This window comes from Acomys russatus, chromosome 5 (genome assembly GCF_903995435.1).
Source record: "Acomys russatus chromosome 5, mAcoRus1.1, whole genome shotgun sequence".
NCBI classification, from domain to species: Eukaryota; Metazoa; Chordata; class Mammalia; order Rodentia; family Muridae; genus Acomys; species Acomys russatus.
In genome coordinates, this window is record NC_067141.1 from 78,053,638 (window position 1) to 78,065,436 (window position 11,799).

The window sequence follows — 11,799 nt, forward strand, 5'->3', positions numbered from 1 at the left end:
GTGCATACACATATGGCTTACCTTGATGGACATGTCCCCTGTATACACATATGGCTTACCTTAATGGGCAGGTGCATACACATGGGCAGGTGCATACACATATGGCTTACCTTGATGGACATGTCCCCTGTATACACATATGGCTTACCTTGATGGACACATCCCCTGCATACACATATGGCTTACCTTGATGGGCAGGTGCATACACATGGGCAGGTGCATACACATATGGCTTACCTTGATGGACACATCCCCTGCATACACATATGGCTTACCTTAATGGGCAGGTGCATACACATGGGCAGGTGCATACACATATGGCTTACCTTGATGGACATGTCCCCTGTATACACATATGGCTTACCTTGATGGACACATCCCCTGCATACACATATGGCTTACCTTGATGGGCAGGTGCATACACATGGGCAGGTGCATACACATATGGCTTACCTTGATGGACATGTCCCCTGCATACACATATGGCTTACCTTGATGGGCATGTCCCCTGCATACGCATATGGCGTACCTTGATGGGCATGTCCCCTGCATACGCATATGGCTTACCTTGATGGGCCTTTTGTTCAGTGCTGGCCATGTTGAATGCAACTTCTGTTCTTGACAGCTGGAAATTGCTCCTGGTGTACTCTCTCCTCTCAGAGAGCCACTAAGTCCTGGACATGAAGTACCACCTTGAAAAATGAGCAAGTGGCTGGGCATGGTGGCGCACGCCTTTAATTTCAGCACTCGGGAGGCAGAGGCAGGTGGATAGCTGTGAGTTCGAGGCCAGCCTGGTCTACAAAGCGAGTCCAGGGCAGCCAAGCCTAACACAGAGAGACCCTGTCTCAAAAAACAAACAAACAAACAAATAATAATAATAATAATAATAATAATAATAATAATAATAATAATATAAAAAGAAAAATGAGCAAGTAGGTTTTTCTTGCCCCCCCCCACCTCTGTCTCTCTGTCTCTCCCTCCCGCCCTCTCCCTGCCTCCCCTCATCTCTATCAGATAGGAAGATGTTCACAGTTAATTGAGAAAAGCAGAGTGTGGAACAATAGGTGTGACAGAATCTTGTTTGTGTGACAAAGCCTTGTGTTTACACATAACGTGTGTAAACTTACAAGAGGGAGCAACTGTGGGCTTTGAACGGTCTCAACTGCTTTCTTTTCATTTGGTTCTAGTTTCCCTTAACTCTTTCAGTGGCTGTGCCTTGTGTCCAGAATTGAGAAAGTGAGGAGGACAGATATGTAAATGCCCAAACCTCACAGTGGCCATTGCTAGGCTCCCTCAGCTGGGATTGTCTCTGTAGGTCCACGTGCAACACTGCCACCAGACTGAGGTGACATGGAGCCACTGATAGAGAAATGGCTGCCTTTTCTGGAGCATCTAGGCAGCCCTCTGGGATGGATAAGCCACATGGGGTCGAGACTGAAACCGGATATTAGCTGCTTGGGTGCAGGCTGAGGACTTCATTCCATCTTCTGGAATCAGCACTGTGGTGTCTGTGAATATTAGTTTTTTTTTTTTTTCCTGGCGTGTGACTCCCACAGTGCTGATAACGTGTCCTTTTCATAAATTCACAGGCATTGCTTTCTTGCCGGCAAGTATCTCTTATCTCATTGGAACCAATATTTTTGGGATACTCGCACACAAAATGGGAAGGTAAGATATTAAATAAAAGCATTCAATTGTTTTGATAATAATATGGTTCTTTAAAGAAACTCAGTGTTTCTGTCTTAGCTGTTATAAGTAGCTGCTGTGGTTTTCATTGAAGCTGTGTCTTGGGGGAAACACTGTAAGTGTGTATTTATTGATAAGTGTGTACTTATTGATAAGTGTATACTTATTGTGTACTTATTGAATTGCCCTTTCTTTTGATAGGTGGCTTTGTGCTCTCCTGGGGATGATAATTGTTGGAATCAGCATTTTATGTGTGAGTGAGAGATTGCATTTGGCAGGCAGTTGGGGGAGGGGTGCACATGGGACTGAAACTCTTGTTTTGGGTGGTAATCACCAGGCAATATTTTACAGCAGTTTGGGTTTCTTAATATTCAGTTTTATTATGTCCTCCATTTTATTCCAGTTCTTGAAAGTAATTTTAAACATTTCTGGAAAGACTCCAGTGGCCATATTGCCTAATTTTAGGTCAGATGTTATTTACCTTTTATTATGTGGTTTACCAAGTTATTTTTCTTAGTACTATCTTACTTTTAAATGTTTTTTTTTTTTTTTAATTTTTGGTGGGTTTTTTTTTTCTCTTAAGGTCTCATTATATATCCCAGGCTGACCTAGAACTCATGACAAATCTTTTTGTCTTATTCTTATAAGTGCTGAGGTTGACAGGCATGAGCCACTAAACATTATAGCATCTTAAATACTCTAAGGCAGCTACCCTGGACAATGGCGAGATGTCACTGCAGAATAAACATCCTTTAGAGTCCAGTATCTCCTCAGATGTGGCTGTCTGGGTGTATGGAGCGGTCCTTCAGGGCAGCCATGTAATTAAGTTTTCACAGTAGTCGGAATTTACATCTCAGGCTTCGACATACGTTTATTGGCTGGTTTCCTGGAGGTTGAACCCAGGGTGTGTCGTGCATGGTAGGCAAGCACTTGCCACTGGCCACACCCTCAACCTAGTCTGGCTTTTAAAGATTACGATGGCTTTGTTTTTTTGAGATATGATTTCTCTGTGTAGCCTGGGCTGTCCTGGACTCACTTTGCAGACCAGGCTGGCCTTGAACTCACAGCGATCCACCTGCCTCTGCCTCTCGAGTGCTGGGACTAAAGGCGTGGTTCCTCCTGTCTCTGCTCCCATGTTTTTTTTTTTTTTTTCCAAAAGGAAACAGGTCTTTAGGCCCAGATAAAAGATATTTCTGGGCCTTTTCCAAGATGATGTATTAGAGCCAGTAACTTTTATTTTAACATATTAATTTCCTCTTACAGATTCCTTTTGCAAAAAATATCTATGGACTCATCGCTCCCAACTTTGGAGTAGGTTTTGCAATTGGTAAGTCACATGGCCTTGTGCCTCGATTTGGAACTGCATTCCCTCTGGTGGGGTTCTCTTCTTGAAGAGGGTACAGACTATAAATGGGTACAGAGCCCAGATTTCCAGACACTGCAGTGGTGGCTGCCCTGTGGAGGCTGCCCCGCGGTGGCTGCCCCGTGGAGGCTGCCCCGTGGAGGCTGCCCTGTGGAGGCCACCCCGTTGAGCTGCCCTGTGGAGGCTGCCCCGTGGAGCTGCCCTGTGGAGGCTGCCCCGTGGAGGCTGCCCTGTGGAGGCTGCCCTGTGGAGGCTGCCCCGTGGAGGCTGCCCTGTGGAGGCTGTCCTGTGGAGGCTGCCCCATGGAGGCTGCCCTGTGGAGACTGCCCCGTGGAGCTGCCCTGTGGAGGCTGCCCCGTGGAGGCTGTCCTGTGGAAGCTGCCCTGTGGAGGCTGCCCCATGGAGGCTGCCCTGTGGAGACTGCCCCGTGGAGCTGCCCTGTGGAGGCTGCCCCGTGAAGCTGCCCTGTGGTGGTTGTCCTGTGGAGGCTGCCCTGTGGAGGCTGCCCTGTGGAGGCTGTCCTGAGATTAGCTTAGGAACAAGCTATAGTCTAGGTCCATAAAGATGCTGAACATCGGGTAGTGTCGACTGGAGTAAACTGGGACATGTGTGTGTGTGTGTGTGTGTGTGTGTGTGTGTGTGTGTGTGTGTAAGGTACAAGCTAGTGGCCTGGAATAGGACTGAGTACTTTCCCCTTACCCCAAAAGATGACAAGGTGAGGCCAGGCAGCCTACAAATGGCGGCCTAACAAGGGACCCTGAACCTGAGTCCCATTCCTCTCCGAACACTTCTGCTGCCTACAATGGACGATTTGCTGTCCGGAGTCATCTGTCACAGATGCGCGAGTGGCAACGGCAGAGGCAAAGAGCTCCCTCTGCGTTTAGGGTACAGGCCCCCGGCATTCAGCCTGTTTCTAGCTCACACTGCTTTTCCACACACTGATCCCTGACTGTCCACAGGGATGGTGGACTCCTCCATGATGCCCGTCATGGGTTACCTGGTTGACCTGCGCCACGTGTCTGTCTATGGGAGCGTCTACGCCATCGCAGACGTGGCCTTTTGTATGGGGTATGCTATCGGTAAGAATGCCGCCTTAAACCTCCTAGGAATACAGAAATCTTCACGTTTTCTGCCAGTAAGATGTTTGAGGAAGTGCTTCTTATGTCCCCAAAGGTCCCTCCGCTGGTGGTGCCATTGCAAAAGCAATTGGCTTTCCGTGGCTCATGACAATTATTGGGATAATTGATATTGCTTTTGCTCCGCTCTGCTTTTTTCTTCGAAGTCCACCTGCTAAGGAAGAGAAAATGGTAAGAAAGCCCTTTTTGATCATTTTGGTATGGCTATCTGGATAGTTTTTGTGTAGTTCAATTCTAAAACAATTTCTGCTTTCCAATAGAAATCTCCAAACAGAAGCAACAAGAGTCCCCTTTCAGTCACTAACAGGACAGTAACTTATTTAACTCTTGTTACTTTCACAGTCATTTTTTTCAAGCTTCATTCATGTTCAGGAATTGAAAGAAGGGAATTATTTTCATACATAGATTAGCATTGTATAACTCTTGTCAACCAAATATAACCGTAGGATAATTCAGTCCAATTATCTATGGTTCTGGAAAGTTCTCCTGCCTTCAGGATATAGTTGGTTGTCTTACAGACATGCTTCTTGCCTTCATGACTGGAGAAGCACAGCCACAGGGAGCTATACAGAATAAAGCACTTCTCTCTCTCTCTCTCTTTTTTGTAACAAGTCCAAATTGTTGCCTGTAAGTCTCAAGTGAGAGATGGGTGAGGCTTGGGCCCTTCCTAAGGGCCCAACAAAAAAAGCACACTGCCACTGCTCACATCCGCCCTGGTAGCAGCGGCCCTGACTAAAGTGTCAGATGATGGTACTGTTCAGCTGAAAGGGATCTGTCTGGACTAAGGATGGACAGGAGGCCACGGGTAGTAGGCTTGTGCTCAGGGATGGGTCCAAGTGCTTCTTTGTCGTCTTCTTTTGGAGCAGACCCAAAGTGATCTCTGAGTTCCTGCCCTCTCTGATAATGTGGATTCAGCCTCGGGCTTTGCGTGTGCCAGGCAAAGCACTGTACTGTCGAGTCTCATTTCTAGCCTTCTTTTTACCTTTAAAAACATCTTATTTTGCGACAAGGTCTCATTAGGTTGCCCATGTTGGCTCTGAACTTACTCTGTAAGAGACAAGATGGCCGTGAAGTCAGGGTTTTCCTGCTTCAGCTTGAGGGATAGCCAGCACTGCGAGCTCCTGCCACTAAGCCAGCGCAGAGTGCTTTCTGACATCAAACTGAACAAACGGGTCTTAATGCTTTATCATTTCTGTAACTGCTCTGATGGTTTTCCCCAAAACTGAATTTAAAGACAGGCAGAACCAAAATTCAGACTGTGTAACGTGTGTTTGTCTGAGGCATTTTACATTCACCCATCTATTTACTGTATTTTAAAAACACTCTGGCCATTGGCCTTTTGTCCTGAGCCATGCAGGATTTGACTAGAGACTTCAGAGTTTCTCATGGTGGACTCCTGGGGGTGGGTACTGTGGGGTGCTGTGGAGATCCTTGGGTAGAACCAGCGCCCCTCTCTGACTTCCTGCTTCCAACCTTGGTTGTGTGCCTCACTGTGGCACCTCTGTTAGGCTGACTTGAGCCCAGACCCCTCAGAGGGGATAGAAGAGCATCAGCACACTGCCGGAAAGCACTCCTTCTGTGGCCATATTATCAATAATGCAATTAACGCCAAATGAAGGTTACTCCCAAAGCTCTTTGACCAAAGAAATTGAATTAGCAGTAAATGTTTCTGTCACCCGGGAGACTGTTAAGACTGTTAGAGATGGTGAAGGGCTGGTATGGGTTTGGAGGCAGCCGCCAGGCTCCCCACACACGGACGATTGAATTCTGTTTTCTCCACTGCACTGGGAACGACAACACCTGGCAGGAGTGCTGTGAGAGCTGAGCAACAGCCCAAGCAGTCACAGTCGCCAACGCCACCCACCCATCCTTCCTGCCGGTTCGAAAGCGCTGGCGTGCTCTGCTCACTCAGCAGCACCCAAACACCGTCACTCGTCAAGGCAAGAGCTTCTTCTGCTACGCAGATTCCTCTGGGTGTGCAGCCCTCCCAAGTCAGCAGGCACTGGGGCTGCTGTGCTATCTATTTGTGGGTGACGGCATCCACTAGTAGAGGAAATGAAAGAGCTCGGAAGACTGCTGAGGGGGTGCTGGTAGTGGGGAGCATTTGTCAGCTGCCACCATATTTTGAAAAATGATGGTAGAAAGGCGGGTCTTTCATTTAAACCAGTGCTTTAGTTCAAAAAAAAAAAAAAAATACTGAGGGAAGTGGAGAAAACCCTAAAAGGCAAAGAATAAGAATGACAGGTTTCTAGAAGGTCACTTTATTATAAAACGTCACGGGCTGGAGAGATGGCTCAGTGGTTAAGAGCGCTGACTGCTCTTCCAGAGGTTCTGAGTTCAATTCCCAGTAACCACATGGTGGCTCACAACCATCTATAATGTATACATAATAATAAATAAATTTAAAAAAAAAAAAAAAAAAAAAAAAAAACGTCACAACCCTTAGCCAGTGCCTACTGAGACAATCATTAAGTCTTAAGATGTGTATTTCTCTGCCTACCATTGCCACCCATAGTCGCAACAATGCCATTTGACCAGCACAGTGGTACATCTGAGGGTGGCACGCAGCAGCTGGTGCTTTCTCATTGTGCAAGCAGAACAGAGAAGTGAGTGGACATGGGCGCCAATAGCCTCTATTGATAAGGGTGCTTGTGGCAGGATGTGTGCCATAGTGAGACCATCTGCTTGAGAAACCCCAGGCAAGATCATTGGCCACCAAATGTAGAGAACATGGGGGCAGCAGGCATTCCACCCCAAGCAAAGAATTCCTTCATTAAGTACTTTTTGGTGATAGGGTACCTGCCCTGCTGCTGTGGGGGTGGGGGAAGGAGTGGCCTAGGCAATGGTGTTTTGTGGATTATTAAGTCACAGCTGGCTGTGAATTGGTTGTGAGCATCACAGCTATTATCCCATTTGGATTTCTTCCTAAAATGTTTCCGATAAAGGCAAAGGGGATATAGTTTCTGATCTATCTCAGTCTCTGCACAAGCGTAAGGCGTATCAACACTGCCATTTGAGGAAAACTGTCCCCACGAGACAATGACACAGTACCCTGACCTCTCAAAACACCCAGATGAGAAGAACTGAGTTCTGAGATGGGTTTTGCTTTTCAAAGGTTTAAAGAATTGATTGGAAAGCTAGGGCATGCTTTGGAAGGAGGTGGTCTGCGGGCAGCAGAGTCTTCTCAGTGATTGGCTGTATAAGGTCCTTCTAGCTTAGACCCCAGTTCAGTGCTGAGGAGGCAGTTCAGAAAGCCACTTGCCACACAATGACCCGAGTCTCCAGCACCCACGTAAAGTTCAGGCAAGTGTCCTGGCCCACCTATAATCTCAGCAACGAGGGCAGAAGCAGCAGATTTCTGGAGCGAGCTGGCTGGTGATAACAGCCAAATTGGTAAGCTCTGGGCTCAAATGAGAGACCCTTCCTCAAAATATAAAAATGGAAGCACAAAGGCACCTGATGTCAGCCTCTGGCCTTCACACACGCACACACACATGTGCATGTGTACCACTCCATCACACATAAAACTCTCTTTCAAAGGACTCTTATTGTTGGGTGTCGTGGGCTGGGTAAAGATGGGGAGCTAGCGTACATTATAATCTACTAGTCACTTTTCTACACACTTACATGGTAGATTCCTTTTTAATTTTTCTAGTTATATTAAAAATAATTTTTTTCGACTAGGATGCATGTCTTCTCACGTCTGAGGTTGGAGCGCCTACTTTCTAAGTGCATTTACTGTTTTACCAGCCCAGCAGTGAAGTCTTACTTTTCTACTTCATTTTTACCGCCTTGGAGACCCCAGCTTTGTTCTGTGAACAATGGTGGGAGGGAGGGACTTAGCAGGAGATCGACTGTGACTTGGGTGCCCATCCCCCCTCTCTCCAGTTCTTCTCCAAGGCAGTGTGGAGTGCTAGCATAAATCCCCGCCTGCTTCTTGAGCCACCGGGCAGCTGCCCTTCGTGCACTTGCCTAACCTGCTCAGTGCTGTTTGCCTCTTTTTTTTAATTTTATTTTTTCGAGACAGGGTTGCCTCTTTTCTTCATGGCACACCTTCTGATTTATTTAACCATGTAAAACTTTTTTTTTTTTTTTTAAAGTAAAACTACCGCTTAGTAAAGCCTTTGCGAGAGGAAATGAAGCTCGGCTGCTGAAGACATGGAATATATTGAAACGCATAGGCCATCGACTATTGAATTCTGATGACTTATGTCTTCATGACAGTAAAAATGAACTGTGTGCGCATGTGTGTGCGTGCGTGTGTGCATGCTTGACTGCCCATAGGAGGCCCAAGAACAGCTTTGGGTGGTGCTCTTCAAGGGCGGTCTGCCTTAAGTCTCCTGCTGGCCCAGAGCTCACCGAGTAGGCAAATCTGGCTGGCCAGCAAGTACAATTCTGTTTTAGCTCTGCAGGTGCAGAGATAACAAGTGCGCACCATCGTGAGTTTTTAAAATGAGGCTTCTAGGGGTTGAACTCAGGTCTCCATGCTTGAAAGGCAATCATTGTCTTTACCCAGTAAACTGTCTCCCTAAGCCCAGTGCAGCTTTTAAAGACAGGGTCTGGCTACTTAGCCCTGGCTGGTTTAGAACTTTGTGTAGATCAGGCTGGCCTCAAACTCGGGGAGATACATCTGCCTCTGCCTCCTGAGAGGAAAGGTGTGCAGCAACTCCCGGAACAGTTTTTAATTGAATCTGCATTCTCTGTCCTGTCCTCAAGTTCCTAATAGATGTGAAATGGTGACTGTGAATAAGATGACGACGGCCACTCTTTCCTGTGTGGCCTTGCTCCCTGTGGGCCAAGTAAAGGTCAAGGCTGGAGCCTGGTGCTCCCAGGGTTGGTGGTGCTTTCCGACCGGTGTCTCCTAGTAAGACCTCTGGTAGCTGTGTTGGTTTAGTGCGCTTTACCTAATGCCCTCCACCATCTATGATTTGCCTATTTAAACCTGTCTCCTGCAGATCCTCCCATCTTTCAGGGTTCACCTAAGCTCCCATGTCCTCTGCAGACCTTTTGCTAACCTTTTACCTCCTGTGAGTCCTCCACCCGTAGCCCTGAGGACCTGGCCATACCTTTGGAGTTAAGTTGCTGGTATAGGACCTTAAGGGTAAGGACACAGACATAGTGCCCAAAACATTCATGTCGGCAGGCGGAGGCTAGTCTTACACAATGGAACTATAGCAGTGTTTCTGGAGGCTGTTGACAGTGCTGAGAAGGTCGGAACCTGGGGCTTCATTTTTAACCCGCTCCACTCTACCCCTGCTCCATCTCTAGTGATCTTGGCACGTTTCCTTAAGCATCACTAAATCTGGGGAGACTACCTTAGCTTCCAATGCCCTACACCTTCGTGTAACACAAGGAAATGGTTCAAGTGTGCAATGGCTGTTGCCTCAACTATTTTAGTAACCAAACTCTTAAAGTATAACTATCAATTCACTCAGGAAGCAGCATGATTGAAAACGGAGTTGAGTTTGAAGCTGGCAGTTACCTTGTGTCACACAGCAGGTCTTCTGAGAATCTCTTGGGAAGCCATACAAGGGTGGAGCACTGAGTGTAGTCTTAGCACATCTGCTGGGACTGGTAACTAACAGACATCAAGCTCGGCTGCCACGGGCAGACTTGCAGACTCCACGGGGCTGGGTGGGGGGCATCTTGGGGGGATGGTTCCTGTGGAGGGAGACTGCGCAGGCACACCTGATCCATTTGGCTTGCACATGGCCTCACACTGCACTTCTCTAGCTGCCACGGACGCTAAAAACTACAAACTGTCCTGGGCTGCCCTGCACCATCATGTCGCTGCACTCACCATCAACCACTATGAATCCAAAATAACCAGAAACCAATTATCTGTACCAACCTATAGTTCCTAATCAACCCCTAGTTACACTACGCACTATGTCGGGGACTATGAGTTATTGAGCTGATTTGAAATATACATGGAGATATACATTCTATGCAAATGACTATTCCACATGAAGGAATTGACCATCTGCAGACTTTATATGGCCCCTGGTCAGGTTTTCTGTTCCCTACATGTTTGTTTTAGACTCTCTGGTCCCCTGGAGCTGGAGTTACAGTTGTAAGCTGCTATGTAGATGTTGGGGATTGAACCGGGTCCTTTGGAAGGGAAGCCAATGCTCAACTCCTGAGCCAGGCCCACAGCTCTCTTTGGCCAAGTTAAGCTTCTGTGCCCAACCTCCTGCCTAGACTCACTGTGAAAGCTGAGGCTTTTTTCTACTTGTAGCTATGTTCCTGACAGGATGTCAGCTAGATCATCAGATTACTGCACAGTTAGGCACACTGTCAGCAGGAAGGATGTCTGTAAGTACTTCTTGTTGAGGATGCTTTAAAAAGAAAGCATAAGGGTTTGTTTTTGGTTTTTGTAGTAACACTATTTTTGGTTTAATTTTCTGAAACAGTAAAAGAGGGCAGAAGGCTTTTATGTGTGCACTTGTGCTAAAAGAGGGCGGATAGAATATGGAGAGAGACCTATGAACATCACATCTGTGAACAAAGCCCTGGGGATACTTGATCTAAGGAACAAAGAGGCCACGGCAAAATATGGTGTTAACATGGTAAAACAGCTGTGTAGATGGCTAGCAGTAGAACAAGATCCATGACTGGGAATAATGGCGTGGGTTCTAGTTCAGACATCCTGACGTTTCTAACAAGAGCTCCTTTCAAACATTGTCATGAAGTGCCCCGTTGTGGCAGTCTGTAAAACGGAAGTTGGCTGCAATGAGGCCCCCAGTTCCCACTACTTAAAAAATTCTGCTTAACTTTTCTTAAACTCAATCCACCCATCTTTGAATCACAAAACTCAACCTCTACCTCCAATGAAAACATCCTAGAGACCGCTTTACTTCTTGCCTATTACCTGAAGCTTTTTGCCAGACCTTCGAGGTCAAGACATGTGAGCGCTAATGACTGTCTATTTAATGACTATACAGCTTTCCCAACAGTAATCCTTCACAGCAGTAGGTTAAAATAATCTTATCTTTATAAAACAAGCTAATGTACTTGCATTCTGCTTTCAGGCTATCCTCATGGACCACAACTGCCCCATTAAAACAAAAATGTACACTCAGAATAATGTCCAGTCGTATCCCATTGGCGACAATGAAGAATCTGAGAGTGACTGAGACCCTCTAAAATCGCCAAATGTTTAACTGTGTCCAAGTGTTTCCAGTGAGATGACTCATGCAGAACTGCCTTAGTCACAGCATCCATTCCTGGCACAGAGTGAAACAACCAAAGGTGATACTTTCTTTTCCATGGTTATGACCGACTGCCAACAGCCTTATAAAGAAAAAGCAGCTTTTCTAGGGGTTTGTATAAATAGTGTTCAAAACTTTATTTTATCTATTTGATTTTTATTAAATATTATACAATATATTTTGACGAAATAGGTATACTGTAAATGTATAAATATTTGAATCCAAATCAAATATAATTTTTTAACTTACATTCACGAACACTTGGACAAAAAAAAATCTTGTATTTTTTTTCTGAGTACTGGTAATGAGTGTTTAAAGCACACATTATCTGAGACTCGCCAACAAGAAACTAGAAGTCTGACAAACAGAATCATGTAAGACAACGCGTTGTGCAGCAACACTG

At 46.2% G+C, this 11,799-nt stretch overlaps 1 protein-coding gene across 1 annotated transcript in view; it reads left to right on the forward strand.

Moving 5' to 3' along the window:
• The window catches only part of Slc18a2 (solute carrier family 18 member A2), a 33,967-nt gene extending 22,168 nt beyond the window's left edge, over positions 1-11,799 (forward strand). Inside the window, exons 11-16 of the mRNA XM_051146863.1 lie at positions 1,590-1,668; positions 1,888-1,939; positions 2,950-3,013; positions 4,009-4,128; positions 4,223-4,356; positions 11,217-11,799. Coding sequence (XP_051002820.1) covers positions 1,590-1,668; positions 1,888-1,939; positions 2,950-3,013; positions 4,009-4,128; positions 4,223-4,356; positions 11,217-11,321 — 554 coding nt within the window. The 3' untranslated portion in view covers positions 11,322-11,799. The remainder of the gene's footprint in view (positions 1-1,589; positions 1,669-1,887; positions 1,940-2,949; positions 3,014-4,008; positions 4,129-4,222; positions 4,357-11,216) is intronic.